General features: G+C 41.2%; 1 protein-coding gene across 3 annotated transcripts; it reads left to right on the forward strand.

Moving 5' to 3' along the window:
- Positions 1–22: 22 nt before the first annotated feature.
- LOC135423652 (serine/threonine-protein phosphatase 4 regulatory subunit 1-like) lies at positions 23–22,262 on the forward strand. Of its 3 annotated transcripts, XM_064674124.1 has the most exons (20): positions 23–150; positions 250–294; positions 4,771–4,903; positions 5,223–5,329; positions 5,930–6,072; positions 6,601–6,747; positions 8,326–8,433; positions 9,582–9,647; positions 10,216–10,374; positions 10,860–11,053; positions 11,383–11,810; positions 12,508–12,740; positions 13,637–13,729; positions 14,224–14,409; positions 14,684–14,845; positions 15,453–15,553; positions 16,624–16,744; positions 17,450–17,584; positions 18,296–18,437; positions 19,171–22,262. In XM_064674124.1, the coding sequence occupies exons 1-20, from the start codon at positions 144–146 to the stop codon at positions 19,323–19,325; spliced, it is 2,865 nt and encodes a 954-aa protein (XP_064530194.1). In that variant the 5' UTR covers positions 23–143; the 3' UTR covers positions 19,326–22,262. The 3 variants fall into 3 exon arrangements, with proteins under 3 accessions (XP_064530194.1, XP_064530195.1, XP_064530196.1); XM_064674125.1 differs by lacking the exon at positions 250–294 and having other exon boundaries at positions 30–150; XM_064674126.1 differs by lacking the exons at positions 23–150; positions 250–294 and adding an exon at positions 760–851.
- Positions 22,263–22,772: the final 510 nt, after the last annotated feature.

Raw genomic sequence — 22,772 nt, forward strand, 5'->3', positions numbered from 1 at the left:
GCGCTGAGGGGCCGCTCGACCCCCGGCAGCCGCGGCTCGTGCAACCCGGTGGCGTTTCGGGGCTGACCCGGCGGCAGGAAGCGCCGGCGGCTCCTCCCTGTGCCCTCCCGCTCCTCCTCCTCCTCGCCCATGTCCATTCCAAGATGGCCGGTAAGTGGGGCCGGCGGGCGGGCGGGCGGCTCAGCCGGGGCTGCCCCGTCCCTACGAAACCAACCCCCCTGGTATCTCTCTTCTGTTTTTCGTTTGTAGGGATCCCTTTGTATTTTGTGGATTTGCAGGATGACTTAGATGATTGTGAGTAACTGTTTTTTTTATTTTTCCGCTCCCCGTTCAGGCCCCCGCTCCCGCCCCGGGGTTCTCCTGCTGCCCTCTTTCCCTCTCCGCATTTCCACCCCGGTGAGGGCGAGGGGAGGATGTTGAGGCAGTTCTAGCAGGTGAAGGTGTACAGGGCGTTGGGACCATCCCCGCTGGTTCCAGGGGCCGCTGGGCTCGGTGTAAAGAGCAGCTCCGGCAGCTCCGCGATGAGCCTGGAAAGGCGCACGGGTGGCTCGGGGGAGCAGCCCCGCTCCTGTGGTCGGTGGGAATTCAGGAATTGACTTTCCAAGGCTGTAGAGGCTGCCGAGGACGCGTGTTCCGCTGTTCTGCATCCCCGGGATGTGCTGCGAGTGCACCTCGGGATAAAGGGAACAACAACCGCCGTGTGTGCTGCGGTTGGGTCGCACAAAGCCGTGGTTTTGGGCTCAGTACTCTGTCGTGGGTCCCAGGGCAGGGAACAGCTCCACCCCAAGCCGGTGTAGCCCAGGGCTGTGTTACAGAAGAGTCGGACACCTGTCAGACCTGAGCACGGCTTGGTAAGCGCTGGGATTTAAGGAGATAAAGCCTTGACTAACAATGATACGAACTTGTATGGCTTTAGAAAGCAGCTTTCTTTGTGGGGTGCTTTCATTAGCACTTCGGATGCTGGATTGACTTTTCTATTAAAAAGAAATGAAGAATGATACTTGTGTGTTTCTTGTGAGAAACTGTATTTGTTTATCACAAGACCGTTATTGTTTAATAGTGCTTGAAAATGTGTAACAGATTTATTAAGATGATGGTCTTCAGAACACCAGGGGAAATGCTGGGATACAAGTGGGATCCCAAGTCTTCCATTGGGAAGATGTGCAGGGACGTTGCCTCTGTGGGAGGAGGTGGCTCTGTGGGATTCTGTTAGTTGTTGCTCTCAGTCTTTGAGGTTTAAAGTGCAAACAGCAGAAATAAATTCGAACTTAGTAGTGGTTCTGTTATGGGTTTTGGCCTTGGACCAGGGGTGCCCATCCCTACAAGTGTTTGTTCTGTATTAGTCTTTGGCTGTTTTGTTGAGACTGTGATACATTTGTCTGGTAAATTGATTAAAAAGTTTGATGCTTCTAAGGCAAAACTCCAGTTAATAAAAATGTCCAGATAAAGAAGTTTTTGCCATAAGTGGTAATTAATAAGATAAATTATTGGTTTCAGCATGAGCATATAAATAAATGTGCCTTTTAGAGCATTATCAAAGTCTTATTTTATAATTTAAAACACTCTTTGATTAAGTTCACTAATTTGATAACACAGAATTATGGAATCAAAAGCTGTTGTCTCTGTGTTGTAGCAGAGTTCAGGGGTCCCATCTGAGATATTGTTGTGCTAATCAGTGACTTAGATTAGCAAAGAGTTCATGATGTGTTTTAGGGAAACCTCAGTGAAATATATCACTGGAACTGGACTTTCTTAACTAAATTGGTGAAAGTGTCATGCACACTGAAGATTGAGACAGAGTCTGGAGGATAACTCTGAATGTGCCAAAGGGCTGTTGTAAAATCTACCTAAATTCAAGTGCAGTTTGAAACTTGTTTTCTCTAAGATGAGATAATGGATCATCTGGAAAAATAATTAGCTTATTTATGCCCTTTGAACATTTAAAAAGAAAGTATTTAAAGAATTTGGTTTTCCTTCTACAAACACCGGGAGGGAAAATGACCTCCTTGAGCTCATTAAATTGTTGCACTCTGCACTGGTATTTACTGGTTTGTGTTGTGAAATGTGAACAGTGGCACTGGGAGATGACATTGAGTTGCACCCTTAGATCCTGTGACCCTGAGTTTCTTACAGGCTCTAAGCAGCTTTTGAGTCTGGGGCAAACTGAGACACAGTGAACTCGAGTTCAGCTCTGGGTACTGGCACATTTATTCCTCCTCAGAGGTGGACAGATTTCAAGCTTACTTGTTTAATATAGTTAAATAGGAAAATACAGAACATTAGATTTAGCTGTGAAAGAACATTAGACAAGAATGCTAGTTCATTATTTGTGATTTACTTCATAGTACTCTGGTGTATTCTGAAACCTGTAAGTACCTATGGCTTCTTTTTTTATGGAAAAAGAAAAAATTCCTGAGAGAAGACAAAATGGATTCTGCCATGATTATTCCTTACTTGTGTGTAGTGAGTGTGTGTGGAAAAAATTTCAGGTATTTAACTCTCCATCTTGAGCATAAGTAATAGTGCTCTGTTTTCTCTCTACCCTTGGAAGCACTGGTATGTGCTTTAGGTAATTTAAATGAATAATAGAGCTACTTCACGTAGTAAAATTAAACATGTTCATCATGTTTACAAAACTAGTCCCAGGTGTGGTATAGTAGTCAAAGTTAGAATTGGGATTTATTTCATTGTCATTTGAATTGGTAGAAATTCTGAAATATTTGAAGTGAACTAATAAAAGCCTTCATTTTTAAAGTGTTTCTAATTGGGGACAGGTGGGAGCCAGGTGGAGTTAATGACAAGTATATTGCTCCTAATTGTTTTCTTGAGCCCCAATAAATCTTTCTTTGTATAGCAGGTGACTAGGCTCAAAAATTAGCTAGTGAGTGTTCAGTCTGTGTGCATTTTAAAATACATTTGTTATAACTGTAGCTATAAGGATGATGAGAGTCGAGTGTGGATGTGGAGGGTTTGTTGCAACCTCAGAAAGGAAATCTGCAATCCCACAGACACTGTGTAACTTCCCCTGAGCTGTCACAGAGGTTTCTTTTGAAGCAGCAAATCTGGATGTTCAGGTGCTGTGATTGGGGAAGTCCTGGAGCAGATGGATCGCTGCACTGGAAATTGTTTACACTGGTGCAGAGAAATGTTGTGAACCTGACAGGCCCTTCTTTAAGGAGCAGTGGGGTGGAAATAAGGGCGTCAGTGCAATACCTCATCACCACACAAAGCAATGAGTAATTAGCAGCTGTTTCTGGTCATGTAGCTGTGGGGTCACTGGTAGTGCCTGTGTGTACATTTGGGATTTGAACACTTATTCTAAGCCCACAGTTTTCTGCTGTTTGAACCCCACTGAGCTTGTTGAGCACGTTGTCTGCATGAGCAGCAGAATTTGGAAGTGCTCTGGTCTTTAACTCACCTGGGTTCTGTGGAGACCTTATACCAATCTGATTTTTATGTTTTTCCCCCTGAGGACCCAGGTATAACATTTTGCTCCAAGTATGTTCAGATAATTTCCTCTCTAAATGAGCCTTATTTCTGAGGATGTTTTGACTCGTGTTAAATAGTTGGAGAGTTTTACATATGAAATAAGAATTTTTCTATTGGAAAAATAGAGGCATTTTTAACATTAAAAGTGATTTATAATGGGTATTAGTTTAGAGCCAAAGAATTTGGCTTGTTGTCTTCAGTGGTTGTCACTCTCAGCACACGTGCTGGTTTGCAATACTTCATGCATGTGAGAAGCTGTGTTGGCACAATTTGCATTTATTTAAGTATGATCACAGTTGCTCTGTTTGTGTGAAAGAAGTGTGCATAGTTCTAGGAGGGGACAACTGTAAACCCAGAGCAGGAATATCAGCTACTCCAGTGCCCCTCTTTCCATGGAGTTGGTTGCTGTACATGTTCCTGTATCCATGGCTGGAATGAGAGCACTGGTGGGATGCCAGCATGTTATTCCACTGTCTCTGTTTTAAGGATGAAGGATTAAAATAAGTCTGACAGCAAAGTTATCCCGTTCCATTTCCTTCTCACAGTTTTACCTTCTGCCTGTAATCTGTAATTGTTACTGGATTAGGTGACTCTTGGACTTGGTGAGGCAAATTTAATACTTGGGTAAAAGTCTAAAGCTGCAAATACAAAAAAGGTTTAGAACAGAGTATGCTTATGTGGAAAAGTCTGTAGTTGATGGATCTGCAGCAGGAAGCCCCCAGCATATTCCCAAGTAAGGTGAAGGTGAAGTTTTTCCCAAAGCTACCGGTCTGATTTAAATATGTGCAACTCAGTAACTACAGTGAGAAAAATGTCCCCTGGGAAGTTGGAAAAAGACATGGGAATTTGCTGTTTTAAAGCAATACAGTTTGAGAGTTGCAACTCTAAAACTGTTAAAATTTCAGTTCCTTTTAATGGAACTTATTTTCCCTTTGAATTTGTGGGTCAGTTTGTGGCAATTGTGTGAGCTGAGCCCTCTTAACTCAAAATGCATGTGGTTACTGCACTCAAAGGGCAAAGTCAAGTGTGTTTAAAGCCAAGGATTTTGACAGCTGAATTAAATATCAAAGCTTAAATTTACAGGGCTATGTGCAAGTGTTGCACTCAACTTCATTAGATACAATTTAAGATTTTTCAGTTTTGGAAAGCTGTTTCCAGTGATGTTCAAATGCTCTTGACGAATTAGTTACTGCTATCATGTATTCCATTGTAACATCTCTTGCTGACTCTTGGGCTTTGTTTGTTTTTTTTTTTTGTCTGTTACTTTTCTTGTCTTTCAAGTTGGATTTGAAGATTATGGGCCAGACTGTGATAGCATGAGGATAACAGCATTCCTGGATATCCCTGGACAGGATAACTTAACTCCACTGGCTCGTCTAGAAAAATATGCCTTCAGCGATAATGTCTTTAACAGGTAAGGGTGCAACAGCCACACCTGGTGATAACTGAGGGCACTGAGGATGTTAAGGTGTCACTGTGTCTTTTATTAATCTCCCAAACACATGCATATTATTATTCCTATTTGAATAACTTTTGTATAACAGTTCCATGAAAAGAGGTTTTCGTTCTTGGTTATCTGAATAAGTTCTCTTGATTCCATCTTTCTTTGGTTGGGATGTAGAATGGTCAGAGGTCTTTTTAAGGTGCCCATTTACATTGGATAAGTTCCCCTGGTGTCCCATCTACATGTTTTTGGCTGGATATTATGGCAATTAATGTTGTTCACTCCACAGGCAAATTATTGCCAGAGGTCTTCTGGATGTCTTTCGAGATTTCAGTAACAATGAAGAAGACTTCCTGACTGTAATGGAAATAGTGGTCAGGCTCTCTGAAGATGCAGGTTTGAAAGCTTTGTTTTGCTTGTTTGTTTTTAAATTTCTGTAGTTTATTTTACATAAGCTGCAATATAGAAAGTACTGACATTCAATTTTGAGAGGCAAAGAGTGAACTAAGGGAACTAAATCATCCAACAGCAATGTCTATCAATGAAAAGAAGATCAATTTTTCTCTGCTTTTGAACTATGTTGTGTGGTAGATAAGATGTTAAATGAAGGGTTCTTACTTAGAATAGGACCTGAAGTGATATTTTTCAAGAAATTTATTACATCTGACTGTGTGGTGTAGGTGGCACAGAGCAGTTGTGTGTTTTAATACCTCATGTGCATGTATTTGTGGTGACTGGGTTTTCCAGTGCCCTCATTTTATCTGATTTGTTTGGGAAGTCTCTGATGCCAAGTGTCTGAACTGTGATGATGTATGTAAGGCTATTCCATTTTATTTAGTTTTCCTTGAAGGACAGGCAATCTGTGATGCCCTTTCTATATTTTGATTATTTTCATTTTCCTCTATTGCAAAAACAAAAAGAAAAATGCTACTTTTTCCTTAAGGTACCTGATCTTAATTTCATACTTACTAATGTAGCTTTGCCTTTTATTTCTAGAGCCAACTGTACGTACAGAGCTGATGGAACAGATCCCTCCCATTGCCATTTTCCTGCAGGAAAGCAGACCAAATTTCCCAACAGCATTTTTCGAATACCTTATGCCCATAGTAGTGAGATACCTCACAGATGTTAACAATCAGGTAGGAAAAGCAGACAACAGGAGTTGAGTTGTTGGAAAATTCTGTGTGGTTCAGTGCATTGGAGGCATGGGAAAGAGATAACAGGAAATTCCATGCTGATTGACACCTGGCTTTTATGCAGTGCTCTCTTTACTGGTGTCAGCACATTTTTCTGTGAGGTCTGATTTTTTTTCTTTTTTTTTTTTAATACTTTCCTTGGCAGATAATGGGAAACTTATAGCATTGGCTCAGCAGCACAGGGATGGGGTCTGTTACAGGAGTCATAACTTGCAAATCCTGCTTTATGCTTCATCTTTTGGCTTCTCATCAGAATATGATGAAATGTCATCTAATGGTTATATTAAACTGTAGTCATTATTACTAATTCCTCATGGTCATAAAACTGAGGCTCTTTTTATGGGCCTGCTTTGTTGTTTTTTAACTTGTACCTGTGTGTTCATGGAAAAAATGGGGGTTTTTTTGTGGTTCTTGTATCAGTAAATGTTGGTTTTCTGGTGACAAACTGGTTTGATGTGTTCCTGTGTCCAGGTTAGAAAGGCAGGTCAGGAGGCACTGCTGATACTGCTGGAACAGGACCTTGTGGCTCAGAGTGACATTGAAAACAAGGTGTGTCCCATCCTGCTGGACCTCTCTGCCCCTGACAGTGATGATGAGTACAAGGTGGAAGCTGTGAATGTAAGTTTATAACATTAAATTATAATGGTAATTAAGATGAGGTCCAGGAATAATACTGCCATTAAATAAGCAATCAAACCTTTTGTGTTTATTCTTTAAGATATTTGGATTTTTAGTTTAACACGACAAGTCTTTAATTTTTGTTCTGAATTCTTGAAAATACAGAGAGACCATTTTTATACTTCAGCATGCTAAATGATGTCAAAATGGCACCTGAATAACTTTAAAATACAATTGCTCCTTGGCAGCCTTGTTTTAATTCTTCTTAAGATTGTTTTATTCCCCAGCAGCTTCTTTGCATTTGCTCCAGCAGGTTTCACAGTAACACTGTAGATGTGTCAGTGATGACCTCTCTGAGTTCTGAAGTGTTATGAAAAAAACATTGCCTGGTGACTTTATGGAAATCAGTTGACTCCACAGAAAAGTGCTGGTGTGTAATTACATTTCAGCATGGATATCTGACACTTGACCTGTAAAATATTTTACCAGCTAGATTTTCCTCTTCCTTGTTTGGGAGTTGGGAATTGCTTAGGCAGTTTTCCAGGATGACATCTGAGCACCAGATGCCTTTTTGGAGTTGGAAAATTTGTAGGAAAGTCCTTGAATGGTGTTTTCCTTCGTTCTTATTTAACATTCTGTTAAAAAGGCAAACATTTATTCCTAGAAAGGAATAAAGCTTATTTTTTGTGGAGGTAGAAAGCTCCAACATGTTTTGGAAAATAAAAATAGATGAGTACTGTTAATCTGACAACACCTGTGTAAGCATTAAACTCCTGTTGCTGTGGGCAGAGCAGTTGAGTAGGAAGGTGCATGGGAGCCCCTTGCTTTTTCCTGTTACAAATACAAGAATTACAGAAACTTATCCCAGAAATTGGGAACTGAAAGAAAACACAGAGTCCAAAGCACCTGATTTTTCACAGCAGAAACATGGTTTGTAATGGTAGTGAAAATGTTACTAACTTCCTTTAACCTGTGCACTGTTAACTCCTGAAATTCCTGAGGATCAGTCCTGTACAGTGTGCATTAGCTCACATATATACCTAGTTTTTCTTGCACTCCCTTTTCTCTCCTGTTGTATGGCAAACTTGTGTTTTATTTTGGTGTCTGAGCCTGTAAAGAGCTGGGACTGGGCACATTTTTAAGTATCTGAACAATCCTGCTAGAGCCCAATGTCTTCCTTGCATGCTGAAGTATGAGATATTTCTAATGTGCCTAAAGAGTGTGGGGTTTATAAGTGCAGTGGGATTTTTGTCTTCTCTGTACAAAATCCCAGTGTATGCCCCATTGTAAACACCTTGAAAACAAATACATTAATGGAAGTCTAATGAGATAAAAGCCAATGAATTACATGCAGAAATGTTGTGTTCAGGCACAGTGGCACAGAATGATTTAAAATAAAAACTATAGTTGTCTTTCATGTGAAACAGGTGTATAAAAACACGAATAATGTGTAGCAGTTAAATCTATCTGACTTTTGCTGTCTTGCTCTCTGAGGTAATTTTTAGGAGGAATATTTGGCTGTGTGTACAAGCTTTATAACTTTCTTCTCCTTCCACACATCCCTTTCCTGTTTTTCAGATAATCTGTAAAATGGCCTCTATGTTGAGCAGAACAACAGTTGAGCACATGCTGCTTCCTCGTTTCTGTGAGCTGTGCAGTGATGGCAAATTGTTTCAAGTCCGAAAGGTTGGTGTGTTTCCAACTCTTAAGCTACCTAAAAATGAAACTTGCATGTTGCTGTTCAAATCCCTTCCTAAATAATTTAGTCATTACTTTAGCTGATGAACTCTGAAAGCATCTGGAAGAGCAGTTTTTATTTATTGGCACGGTTATAGCTTCTGTGGTGCAGTAAAGAAATGGATAACAGACCTTGGTGAATAGCTTTGGTCCAGCAGTTAAACTGGTCTTGCACATTTAATAGTTTTGCACAACTTTTTTTTTTAAAGCTGCTGTGAGTGGTTATAGGATGCAAACAAATTACCTCATATCTACCATCTCGTTTAAACCAGAAATTCAAAAATAACAGACATTTGAGACATCCTTCCTTTAATTTTTTTTTTTTTTTAATCTATTGCTATTGAAAGGAGAAATCCCAGAAGTATAATACATTAATTCATGTTTGAGTACAAAAGGAAACTTGTAGCATAAGAAGTCTTAAAATATTTGAGTAGACTTAAGGGTCACGCAGAGCTCCAGCTTGGTCTGTAACATAAGCTGCACTTGTTGGAATTCGAGCTGCATTATAGCCTTGTAAATAAGCACATAAAGTGAATAGAATGAGTATTAACACAGTCCTATCTTAATTGAGTTCAGATTTTGGCAACATCTTTTTCCAGCATGAGGGGATGTCCCTTTTGCCTTAATTATAGCTTCTTTAATGGCCTGGAAATGGCACTAACTTGAGCCCTTGATTAAACTTTGCCTCAGCAAAGTACTTAAGCCACCTTGAGCCAGGATAGTTCTGTCAGTACACCTAAGTCCTGACCCTGGTATCATGTGTTCCCCTGCTTTGGGTTTGACAGCTGCTGCTCAAAGTAATTTAAACTTTCAGGCAGGCTTATTGTCCCTTCTGTGGTTACTGAGGTAGATGATGCTCTTCATGCACAAACCTTTGTCAGGATTGATTTCCAAAGCATGTGGTGTGTGGACACTGCATGGAACAAGTCTTTGTTTGGGATGAGTTAATGTTACACACTGTAGTTACAGGGCTGAAATTTGAATAGTCCAAACATGTGCAGTTGTTTTGTGGGATAAATAATCCATGGAGAAGTTGATGATAAAACTAATGCCCTTGAAGGAGACACAGTGTTGTTAATGGCTTTTTTATTTCTTAGATTTGTGCAGCTAATTTTGGTGACATTTGTAATGCAGTTGGGCAAGAAGCCACAGAAAGACTGCTGGTATGTAAAACCAAATCAATTTACAAGACTTGTATTTCTCAGTTCAAAAAGTTTAATAATGTGCTCTTTTATTGTCTTGTCTATAAATTATTTAGCATGCATGCTTTTTTTTAGTTGATTAGGTTAAGGCCTTGGTTGCAATTATATAGCAAAACTGGGAATGAAGAGAAATGCAAAGTTCTTGTTTTGCAAACATGTTTAAAAATGTAATTGACAGCAGATATATAGATTTTTATATACACACTTTAGAATTACTGACTCACTCTTTTTTTCCCAAAACTTGATAATCAATCAAGTCATGATTTCAGGAAAAATAGGCCATTAATAATTCTTTCTATTCTTCCTTATTACATATAATTATACATAAAATCCTAATGGATTAAATGGGAGACAGCTAGGGTTTTTTCCCAATTCCTTCAACTAGTGTATGTATTTAACCTGTCCCTCTTTCTTCTGTTCTTCACTTTGTTCTCTCGAGTTGTGTTTGTGTCCAGTTTTCAAATACCATGATATTGCTGCAGACTGTGTTTAGCCTTTAATTAGTCTTGGTTTTGCTTATTTTTGGCAGATTCCCAAGTTCTTTGAGCTCTGTTCTGACAGTGTCTGGGGGATGAGGAAAGCCTGTGCTGAGTGCTTCATGGCAGTGTCCTACACCACGTCCCCAGAGGTTCGCAGGAGCAAACTGTCCCCCCTGTTCATCAGCCTCATCAGTGACACCTGCAGATGGGTGAGTAACTCACCCTGGAATTGGTGCATCTTCCCAGACACATCCTGGGAAATAATGGGCAAGTCAGAAGTATGCTGAAGAACATTTGCTGAGATTGGAGTCTAATGCACTAAAAACTAATCTTTTCTATTAAGACAGATCTTATTTTTCCTCTCTCATTACTTTTAAAGAACCCTGTTCATAGAAATTCTAACTGTAAATACACTTCTGAGAGAAGGTTGCTTGTGTTAAATAGATTGAAGTAGACAGGGATGTCCTTCAAATTGATAACTTTTAAAATATTTCTGTACAGTGATTGTAGTTACATGATTGATATTCTAACACCTTTACTTAGGTGGCACTTATTTGGTACTTGGTTTTATTTTGTATTAAATGAAGCTGTTACAGTAAGAACCAATTGGTTCTTCCTAAAAAATTGCACCAGATTTTCATTTTTCAACTCTGTGGGAGCTGATGAAGCCTGACTGTTCTTGCACCCCCCCCAGGTTCGTCAGGCTGCTTTTCAGTCTCTTGGCCCATTTATTTCTACCTTTGCAAACCCTTCAAGTGCTGGGCTTTACATTCGAGAAGATGGGACACTGAGTATCCGACCGCCAGCACAAGATGGGAATTCCAATTCCTGTCAGCCAAGCAACAATGTCACTTTAATGTCCTCCAGTGCAAATGCTACACTGTCCAGGTAAGTCGTGGGAAAACGGGTGCTGTAGTGGAAGGGATTAAAAGAAGTGAATTGGTTTTGTTGCTTGTCAAGGCTAAAGATCTCAGCTTGAGAATATCGTTCTAGAAAAGAAGTGAGATCACACATTTGAGTGTAGCCAGTTTATTGAAAAATTCACTTTGCCTTCACCAGAGGGTAAAGGGAAAACTGGTGCAGTAAAGCATAGTGGTAACATAAATTCTGTCTTTCTGTAGAGAAAAGCTTCTGTTGTTGCTGGTGTCTTTTATGAATTATTTCACTGAAAACCTGCTGTTACAGAGTATTTCAGTAAGTGTGTGTGTCTGTTACAGCTCAGAACAACCAATGGAAATCAAACCAGAAGCACCAACTGAGGAGCTTTCAGCAGAAGTGAACACAAAGCTCTCTGAGAACCTGAATAAAGACACACGGGAAGAAGGTTCAGATTGTTGTGCCAGTCCTGGAGAAGATGTGTCTTGCCTGTCTCAGGGTGCCAGAGCTGGTGCTGGTGTCCCTGAGGTCCCCAAGGCCAGCAGTATCCCTGGAATGCCCTCGAGGTGTGGTGAGGACGTGTTCAACACGTTCCTGTACTGGCGCCCTCCTCTGCCTGACATCACTCGGGAGCTGGAGCTCTTCCAGTTCAAGACTGAGAAGCACAGCGAGAGCTGTTCTGTGCCATGCAATAACTGTGTTGCTAGTAGTGAAATAAAAAAGGTTCTAGAAAGCTTACAAGAGCACATAGATGATCCAGATGTTCAAGGTGAGACTCTGTAGTAGTAAAATCACGTTTTCTCTGAGCAGGTTTTCTCCTGGCCTTTACAAAACCCCTGACTGCATTTTAATTGACTTGGTGTTCACAGGGTGATGAGCCTTCCTTGGGTGCTAAATTATAGTAGAAAGTTATGCAACAGCCTTTTTCATAAGACCTGAGGTATTTCTAGAACAGCTGGGGAAGTGTTCCTGGCTTCTGTTGGCATGAGAAATAAATTGATCTAACTACAAAAGGGTTGTTAAAGAGACAAGAGCTTGTTAAAGACAGCTTTAACAGATTCCAAATACTGTAGGTACTGTGGTTTTAGTGACAGTGCTGCCTGTGATCAGCTGAATTAATCTAATACTTGGCTGAGAATGGCCCTAATTCCAAATTATCCCTCCATAACCACCCAATATAGGCCCGTTGTGGAACTCATTGAAGTGATAATGGCCTGGTAGTGGGGTCTGAGGGTGTTTCCTGGACCAAATCCATCTTTGTCATCCATAGTCAACTCAGTTTCTTGTTTCACCAAGTCTCCTGAGTGCTCCAGAGTAAGAGGCCTTTTCCTTCCAATAGCAAATGTTTGTGAACACACCATTTCTGTGCAGCTCATACTGGGCTTCTTTTTTCAGATGAGTTAATTATAAGTTTAATGCTTTTAAATGCAGAAGGGAGACTAAATAGTCGTCGTTTTGTTATACAGCTCAGGTCCAAGTGTTGTCTGCTGCTCTCAGAGCTGCTCAGTTTGATTCTGTTGGTGACTGTGAGACCAAAAAAATGGAAGAAAGCAGTGGCAATCTTCAGAACAAAACCATTTCAGATGAAGCAGCTGTTTCAGATGCTGCCTGCACCCAGGTGCAGGAGGACAGTCCCTCATCCCCTGCCTCCCGGGAAAACATCAGTGACCAGTCAGCCACCAGTCTGCTGAAAAGCACAGTAAGTAACTTTTGTGCTCCATGTCTGAAAGGAATTCTTGCCTGCACGAGTCCTGGGTGGGTTTGTGTAGTCCCTGACATAACTGACCCACTTCTGATCCAAAGCCCTTGAACATTACTAGGCCACAGCTATCACATTCTACTTACTCTGATTAAAAAAGAAAAGCCAGTGAGGGCTGTCATTTCTGTTTGCACCCAGATGACCCAGGAGTTAGTTTGGCAGGAGTCTTGCAGGATTTTTCCTGATGAAATGTAGCAAGTACAGTCTCACCTCTTCCTGTAATGGATCTAATTTTAGTCTTTTATCTCTAGACAGGAGGCTGAATCAGGTGGTGACACACACGCAGTTCCTGGTTACTATTTGTTGATTACAACATACAATTAGGAGTAAAAGGAATTGTTGGCACAGTATTTAATCATGCTGGAGCTAAGGGTGAAATAAAAAGACAAGCAGCTTGTCCATGAACAAAAGTGTAAAATACTGTGTGAACTTTGGAAATTTGTGTGGTTTTGTTCTTTTAAACTTTTAGTTCTTTTGAAGCTTTTTGTTGATATTTGGGGAGAAGAATTCCCAAATGACAGATTTGGGAATTTTCATCAGTTTGTCCTAAAATACCTTTAAATAATTTATTTTTTTTTTAATTATGATCAGAATTAGATTAAATCTAACTCCTGCTGCCCTTGTTGCTGCCATGGTCTGTAGTGTTTGCCTTGGTGTACAACTCTGTTGTCTCTTTGTATTTGCATAAACACACTGAACAAGGCTCTGCCTGTGCAAGGCTCTGCCTGCAAAAGGCTGTTCGATCTGAGCTGCATTGTCCTGCTGTGTGATGCTTTGAAATATCCCAAACAGCACCAAGTCTCATTCATTTCACTACCTAGTATCTCCTTTTCCAGGACTCAGAGGAACAACACAGAGGAACCAGTGTATTTTTAAGGAAAGAGCAAGAAAATAATCCACCATTTGAAGATGACAAGTCAAAATTCCAGGTGATTAAAATAGCATCTAATGGCTTTAGTGCAGTGCTGGATACAGTTCATCTTACCCCTAATGCAGTGATTTGCAAGGGATCAGTTGCAGAATGTGAAGGAATGCTCTGGGATTTGAGGAGAACCCTGTTTTAAATGAGAAAATTAGAAACATTCTGTTGCCTTTTTGGTGCCTTTGTGGCAACCTGTGCAGCCAAGGCAGGCACTGGCTGTGCTGTGTTGTCACTGATTTACTCTTTGTCTTCAGCAAAGAAGAAACTTTCAGCTTGGTTGATGCAATGTGTTGATAAAGTAGTAATGACTGTTCCTTCCTGACTGCTCTGTCCCAAAGAGAGGAGAAAAAAGTGTTGGGGTTGTGCCCAAGGTCCCCCACCCAGGGGTGCCTTGCTATGCTTGCTGACGGGTTGGGAGCAAGAGAACTGGAGCACAACAGGTGTATTGTCTTTCTGCCCTTGAATTCCCATGTGTGTCACTGCTTCCCTGTCTCTCTGCAGGATATCATCCCTCAGCCCTTACTGGACCAGTACCTGTCCATGACTGACCCAGCTCGAGCCCAGACTGTGGACACGGAGATCGCCAAGCACTGCGCCTACAGCCTGCCCGGGGTGGCCCTGACACTGGGCAGGCAGAACTGGCACTGCCTCAAGGACACCTACGAGACACTGGCCTCAGATGTACAGGTAAAGAAAAAGAAGGGTTGTAGTGATAAATCAGAAGTTTGAGGAACTTTTTTGTTCGCTTTGCTGCACTGAAGTTATTATAAGATCATCTAATTTCTTGTAAGGGATTAAATATGCACTAAAAATACAAAATATAAGACTTAAATCAGACTTTGTACTGCTGTGTAACCAGCCCTGTCTGTTCTGCTCTGTCGATCCCCACACAGGTGTAGTTCAAAAGCCTGTGTGTTTTGGTTTGGTGCCTGATGTGGTTCCCTTGTTGCCCTGTTTGCAGTGGAAGGTGCGTCGGACGCTGGCTTTCTCCATCCACGAGCTGGCAGTGATCCTGGGGGATCAGCTGACAGCTGCTGACCTGGTGCCAATTTTCAATGGATTCCTGAAAGACCTGGATGAAGTGCGGATCGGTGTCCTCAAACATCTGTATGACTTCCTGAAGGTAGGGAAGTGCAATTAATTTCTTCATATACATTTTTTTCTGACTCCATTATATTAGGAGTCTTCTAATGAGCTCTGCATGTATCAGGATCTAATTAATGTTTAGTTTTGTACAAAGCTGCCATTTTGTGTGTGTCTCTATTCCTTTTTTAATGTGCCTCACTTCTCTTTTGTCTCATAACCCAACAAAACATCAAAACTGAAAACCCTTTGTAAATGTGGTTGTAAATGCTGCTGGCTGTTGTAAAGGAATTAGTATTTTGGGCAGTCCAACTGGAAAGTTGACCCAGTAGCAATTTATGTTTGGGACTGGGAGAGAAGAGAGCAGATCCTGGTGGGTAATACACACAAATCCTTAGTTTTTGGTGCCCAGAGATGGTGCTTTGATGGGTGTCCTTGCCAAAGGAGTGACTTACTGTCCTTTTATGGATGTCAGTCTTGTGTGTCCAGGCACTCAGCTGATTGTGCACAGTTTTAGGAAGCATCTTGTCAATGATCACTTGCTTTCAAGAAGGAAAATGCACATAGGTGTGAACAGAGCAACACACCAGAGAACTGCAAGTATTGAGTTTTCCCAGTTTTTTACACAAGTCATGTTTCTCCTTTAGCTACTTCATGCAGACAAAAGGCGAGAGTATCTTTACCAGCTTCAGGAATTTGTGGTGACTGATAACAGCAGGAACTGGAGGTTTCGTTACGAGCTGGCAGAGTATGTAATCTTATTAACTTCTGGGTTTTAATCTGTATTGCTAACTTGGAAATAGGCAATTACATTCAGAAGTTAGCACCTCTGTTTGGGAGCTAAAATTTAAACCATTCTTTAGTAGTGAAAGCCACTGGCTGTTAGGGTTGTTTTGGGGGAGCTGGGAGTGTTTGGGTTTTTTGGTTTGTGGGGTTTTTTTGTGTGTGTGTGTGGTTTTTCGTGGTTTTTTTGTTTGTTTTGTTCAAGTTGTGTTGTAATCAAGTGTGATTACACTAAAATGGAGATCTGGTTCACTGACAGCTAATGAAATATGACAGTCTGATAGATACTATTCAATGAGGTCTCAGAATTTATTTAGTTCAAGGCTCCCTTGCAAAAATCCATGAAATGTATGGAAACAGTAATTTTTCTCGTATGTGAGAAAGAAAAAACAGTTCTTAAAAAGTAAGTTGGTTAATTTGGTACTTCTAAATGGCTGTATAATGAAGGTAGAACAACATCCCACAGTTCTTTCTCTGCAAGCCCTGTTGATATTTGCAGCACCTTCGTAGGCATAGTTTGGGACTCAAGTCTGACCTTCACGGTCGAGGTGTTGGTGTGTTTGGCCCTCTGTAGTTTGGCACAACAAACAAGGACTTTCCACAGCAGTGCCCTGACCCCTAGTGGGGACCTGCTGCTGTTCTGTGCTGGCAGTGCTGTGGCTGCAGTGAGTCCTGTGAGCTTCTGAGGTACAAATTATTATCTGAAAGGCAGATTTCTACACTGAGGCAAATAGTTTGCACTTTGCAAGAACGTACAGGATATTGGTTTGAAGTTGCAAAAGAAGCTTCTTGTTTTACTTACGGTTGTAGCTTTTGTTATTATTTGGGATAATTTTGATATATTGATACATGTAGTTTGGGTAACAGTTTCTCTTGGACTCCCTGATGGATTGAAGTGTGTGAAGAGAACAGACTGCTCAGGGGCTCTGTAGTGACTGTGGTACCTTAGTGCTCCTTCCCCACGTGGAACAGATGCTGAATGGGAGCAGGCTGGTGCTGCAGTTGGGAGAGTTCATGATTTCCTTTGTGTTCCAGGCAGCTGATCCTGATCCTGGAGCTCTACAACCCCAACGATGTCTATGACTACCTAAGACACATTGCACTGACTCTCTGCTCTGATAAAGTCTCAGAAGTTCGGTGGATCTCCTTCAAACTGGTAGGGGATTGAGTTCACTTCCTGGCAGGAGAGCAGGAAAATGATCCTGGAGAGGGGTATCTGCAGTCACTGTTTTTTCAGACAAGTAGGGTGAATTGAGACATGTTTTAATGAATATGGTGAATGGTATAGAAAAGAGTGAAATTAAAAGTTTAAAAAATATTTTGAGTTGTCCCCCTGCCACAGATATTAAAATCTTCCTCTGTGGTTGTATGTGAATGATGAATCTTTTCACCTGAATGAAAGCCAGCATGGATAACATTTGGAAGAGCTTCCTCCAGTTCTGGGGAAAAAAAAACACAACAAAACACAGAACAACCAACTACTGATCTTTCCTCAAAGGTGATTTAATTTGTTATGAAGTTCATGACAATGCCATCATCCCATAGATGTCCTGAAAGAGTAGAAATATTCCTTCAGTCTCTTCCTTTTCTTCGTGGCACCCTGTAAAGGGGCATTATTTTATTTCTGTTTTTAATTCTGGTGGTTTTTGGTTCAGGTGAACAAACAGCTTTTCTAAAGCTTGGGCTTTTTCTAGAATAAGCACAGGAATTTATTAAAACCTACAAGCACAGCTGACAGTGCTGTATTTGGTGTCCCCCTGCAGAATTCAAATGAAGTTATGGGGGTTTTTTTAACTCTAAGGGCTGCAACTGAAGTCTCATCTCTTCTTTTTGTTCCTTTTCCCCTTGCTTTGCCCCCCAGGTTGTAGCAATCCTACAGAAGTTCTACACAAACAGTGCAAATGCACTGGGGTTAAATTTCATCAACGAACTTGTCGTGCGGTTCCGTCACAGCTCCAAGTGGGTTGGAAGACAAGCCTTTGCCTTCATTTGTCAGGTTGGAATGTTCTCTCTCTGTTTCTGTGTGTAGTTTCATTTGGAGCTGCTTTGGGCTTTAGCAGCAACGTGGGGAAAAACTAGAATTTGGACTCCCGATTTGTTTGTCATTTTTGGGCTCTGATTTTGTGGGTTGACACGGCTGGTCCAGCTAAAGCTGTGTCTTTGTCTGGGGCTGTGCCTCCAGCTGCAGTAGCTGAGCCTTGGACTTCTGGTATCCCAGTGGCAAAGTCAAGAATTAAGTCCCAAACTGAGATACAATTTTTTTTTTTTTAATATTTGGCCATGCAAGGATAAAGGGTGACAAGAGCTCTTCAAATTACCAATGGGTGCTACATGCCAGGAACTATTTCCCTCTTTATTGCCATTTACCCACCCCCTCCAAACCAAAAATGCTTAATTCAGTAGCAATGAGGAGCAAGGGTTAAATGTTCAAAGGCAAAAGGGTGATGACAGCCAAGAGAGAAACATTTTCTAAAATATACTTGAAAGAAATTTGCTGTTGTTGGATCATCTTTGGCTGAACTTTGGAACAGTAAGACATGTTATCAGAACAGGAGTTCAAAGGCTGTGCTTATTTCACCAACACAGGGTAGGGTGTAATTGTTCAGAGCTTTTTTTAATAGGCAAAATTAAGGACAGGATGGAAAGAAATGGCACATAGTGTATTTTTAACACAAATCTTGCTTTCCTGTGCTGTGTCTGTCCCTAGGCTGTGGTGGAGGAGGAGTGTATGCCCGTGGACCAATTTGTGGAGCACTTACTGCCCAGTCTCCTGAGCCTTGCCTCAGATCCCGTGCCCAACGTCAGGGTCCTGCTTGCCAAGGCTCTCAGGCAGACACTGCTGGAGAAAGGTGTGGTCATGAATTTCTTTGGAAAGGCCCAACATCTCGGGAATGCTGCTTTTCCTCTGCTCACTTCGTTGCAAGGCTCTTAAACAGGATCATACCTTGTACTCTGGGATAGTGCATTTAATTTTGGACTAGAGAGTGTAGATTTAGGAATTTTAGGAGTGGCTTTGCAGCCTTGGAATATGGGATGATTATCCCTAGAGGGCCTGGAAGTGGCTTTGTTAATCCAGCAGGACCCGCTTGGGGGCACTGTGGCCTCGCCAGCAGCGGCCGAGGCAGCTGCAGGGTTTGGGATCCATCGTGCTGCAGTTTCCTGTGTTACAATTCCTTAAAAATGACAGAAAAAAGGCAGCTGATCCCTGATTATTCAAAGGAAGATGCACAAAAATCTCCTCTCCTATCTTTTTTGCAAAATAAAGTATGGAGAAGGTTTTGAATTGCACTGTACAGTGGCAGGTTCCTGAGCCTGCTTTTGCTCAGAGACATTTCTGTTTAGGGCTCAGCAAAAAGAATTTATCTTAGAAGTGTTTAAGTACCTTAGAAGATGAGTCAGAAGCAGCATATTTCTCCTTCTCTGTCAGCTTCCTTGGCTTCCTGTAGTTTCTGTAAGGAGACTATAAATTGGATAAGCTGCCCCAGATGTTTTTGGCATCCTCTGGATTTCTGCACTACCTGTGCCCTAGGGTTTGTTCTTTTGGATTTGATTACAATTGTCTCTTTTCTTCCCTTATTCTAGCTTATTTTAAAAGTGTTGGCAATCCTCATCTAGAAGCTGCAGAAGAGACCATTCTGGCCCTGCAATCTGACAGAGATCAAGACGTGTCTTTCTTTGCCACCATAAAACTAAAACAGGGTAACATGGACAATATTACCATTGAAAAACAAAACTAACAAGTTGTTCTGCAGCAGGGGCTGAACAGCAGGACAGTTGTTCACTTTGTGGTCGTGTTGGTGTGAGTAATGTGGGCAGATAAGGTGGGTTCTGTTACCTGTTTGAGCAGGAAATGTTCCTGTCTTCATTTCATGACCTCGTTTCCTCTGCCCCGCTGTTTGATTCCCATGAGTAATCCCTCTGGTTTTCCCTCTGTAAATGTGGGTGATAACTCTGATCTCACCTGCAGTTCAGTATTATCTGTAAAGTCTTACACCACACTCAGTGTTTCAGTGTTAATTGGAATTCACATTTCATTTTTGAACAAAACATTTCCAGTAGCACAAGGCTGCTACAAGCTTAAAATGGTTTCTGAATCCTAAAACCTGATTATAACAAACTTCCCTGAAGCTCTTCTTTCTGCACTTATACTGTGGTTTTTGTATTGTTTCAGCTATTGCATTTATTTGAAAAAAGTGTATATATGTGAATAGTTTTGAATTGTAACAAAAAATTAATGATCTGAATTCTGTATCAGTGGAAAAAGCTCATAAAACATTTCATTTTTTAAAGTAGTTACACTGCTAGAATTAGGGCATGGGTCATTTTTACTTAATATAATGTGATATTTTTCAAAGCACAGAGAGCTCAAGATTCTTTGTATATTGTGACATTTCCATTAATTTGTTACTTCTGAGCTACACTCTTACAGGTGTTAACAGTCATAACAACAGCCCTGTTATTTCTTGACCACCCTCACAGGTCAGTTGGTGTTACTGCTGACCCTCCTGGGGTAGGGAGACTGTAGATTTCCCAAGTGGAAAGTTCCTCATTCTGCCCCAGCAAAGGTCACTTGAGGGATTCAGTTCCTGCAACACATCCTGTGTCTGTACAGGGGTGTTACAGAAGGTTACAGGCTTCAGTTTGTTTGTTTTACTCACCTGGTTTAACAAATACCTTTCAACCTGCCCAGTGTTTAAATCCCAAACAGCTTTTCCTGAGAAACAGAGGACCTCTAAATTCTGAGAACACCCAGATCAGAAGTGTTCCAGGGAAAGGTGTGACACAGTTTGCTCTGTAACTTCTGTGGATTGTTTGGGAAGGTTTGGGGCAAACCCCAAATGAAGGTTACTGAAGGTAAGGTGAGGCAGGATGTCTTCTGTGTCCTGAGACAGGGGCTTTGGAAGAAAAGAAAAATACACAGATGGAGCAGGGTTGTGTTGGGAAAATTGAGTAACTTCAGACAGTTGGAAAAATGATAAAGCCAATACTTTTGCTGGGCCCTGTCTTCTCCTGGGCCCCAAATCTGCAATAATGTGTGGCCTGGGGGGGGAAAAAAAGCCATTTTTATAGTGGGGATTGAAACTATCCTGTTCCAAAACTAATGCTTGAATACTAAAGAAATGGCTCCACGTGGTGACAGTTACTGGCTGAGGAGGGTCCTTTCTCCTGCACACACCTGTGTAAGTGTCTCCCCTCAGAGTTCACGTGGGGAAGGTTGTTACAGCAGTGGCTGTTTTGGTTGGGTTTGAGTGGGGCTTGTCTGCAATACAAGTAGGTTTCTCAGCTGGGTTCTGTGTTTTGGGAGGGCTCAGTTTTGGGTAAGTTAACTGCTCATGTATTATATGATCTGTACAGTATTTGTAACAAGTGATTTCCTTGTGAGATCACAAACTGCTCTTTGGGAGCTGCAGGCAGAACTATACCACTGCTACTGCAGCAAACAGTGTAAACTCTGTAAACTCTTAATGTTCTACATTTAATTTTTTACAGGTTTTTTTTATAATTTAAAACAAATACTTCTTCAGTACAGACTTTTTATGATTGCTATTTCTTAACAAAAAGACCCCTCAAGTTAATTTTTTCTAGTTCTAATATCTTTTTCTAATGCTGGCATTATACTGGTATTTTCTAACAGTTCAGATTTTCTAAGGCCTTTCTGACAAGGTTTGACTTCTGTTTTTTATTATCAGTTCATTAAATTTCTCAGCACTGAACAGATTTTTTTTTTTAAAGTGTGTGTATATGTAAGTATGTTTGAAATATACTGTATATAAATTAAATACCTTGAACATAACCCAAGCCAGGTTTCTGTTTGTCGGATCACCTTAAATAGTTTCCTTGACTTGCAATAATCCACTGGAAAACACAAGCTTCCATATGTTTTAGCATGTTTGGTTAGTGTTCACTGGGAGTTTTTAACTAGAATGTGTGTAAAGGGTAAGCCACCAGCCATAAAAGTTCACTAAAAGGCTAAACAAAGCTCCTTGTTTTTACCAATATTCTGGTACCTCTCTGGCTCCCAAATTCCTGTCAGTTCTGAACTATATGATTTCAGTGGAGTGTTTGAAAACCTTCTTTTGCAACTTTCCACTTGCATGTACTAACGGGGGCCATCACAGTTCTGGGGTGGGTTTTTTGTAGACTGTGCAGGTCTGTTAAACAGATTTACCCTCTACAAGTTTGTCTTTTTGGTTGAGTTTTAAACTAGAGGTGGTTTCAGCATGACTAAGGCTGCACTTTACGTCTTGTACAGGACAAATGTGTGCAATGGGTACAGGGGGGTGTTGATGGAGTTCTCTGGGCTCTTCAGTGATGCAAAGAGATGCGTTTGAAAAGCCAGATGGAGCAAAGGTAGAATTTCACAACAGCAGTAAGAATAGAGCTCTCCATTTCCAGCTAAGGAACGGGACAGTAACAGTGGTGGGTGCAATATTGCCTGGATGCTGTAGGAAATGGTCAGGCCCTTGGGATCCAAAGGATTCCAGCCCCCTGGTGTCACTGGTCCCCCGTGTGACGTCCCCGTGGCATCGCTGGCTGTGTCTGTGCACGGTGCTGTTTAGAACCCGGTTAAGTGGGGACACTCTGGAAGTGTCTCTTGTTTGTCAGAGTAAAGAATCTATGTAACTTTCTATTTGTATTTATCTCAATAAATCTGTGACTGTTTTATAAACCAACTTGTGGTAACCGGCTTTTGTCATGGGTGAGATGGGAGTGTATTCCGTGGGTTAATGAAACATCTCTCAGGTGTCTGACCAAGGCTGAATGTGGAATTTTTTCATACTGAGCAGTAAAAAAAAAATCCATTAGATGTCCAGAGATGTGAATTAGCTCTCCCTGTACTTTTTCCTTGAAGTGAGCATGCCAAAAGTGCTTCAGCTTATCCTGATGGCTGGAAAATACTTGCATATTTTAATTCAGCTGTCTGCCACTTTACATTTCACTTTCTCAACAAGATACTTAATCCAGGTGGTTTTGTATAGATAGGAGAAACAACACAAAGTATGCATAAAATCCTTTTTCTTGGTTATCTTAAAACACCATTAGAAGGTTGAGGATGTCTGTTCTTGGGTGTTCCTGTGAGGCCAAGGGACTTGTCTATGTTATGAGAATCAGAGGCAGAAACTTTCATATCCCTGTGTATTAAATGTTCTCCCTACCAGGTGTAAAGCAGGAAACGGAAGGAT

The sequence above is a fragment of the Pseudopipra pipra genome, chromosome 17 (genome assembly GCF_036250125.1).
Source record: "Pseudopipra pipra isolate bDixPip1 chromosome 17, bDixPip1.hap1, whole genome shotgun sequence".
NCBI lineage: Eukaryota > Metazoa > Chordata > Aves > Passeriformes > Pipridae > Pseudopipra > Pseudopipra pipra.

Excerpts from the sequence above, each read along its gene's own strand:
- LOC135423652 (XM_064674124.1), top strand. Across the intron at positions 4,904-5,222 it reads AGCGATAATGTCTTTAACAG|GCAAATTATTGCCAGAGGTC; the intron begins GTAAGGGTGCAA and ends TTCACTCCACAG. Across the intron at positions 13,730-14,223 it reads ATGACAAGTCAAAATTCCAG|GATATCATCCCTCAGCCCTT; the intron begins GTGATTAAAATA and ends GTCTCTCTGCAG.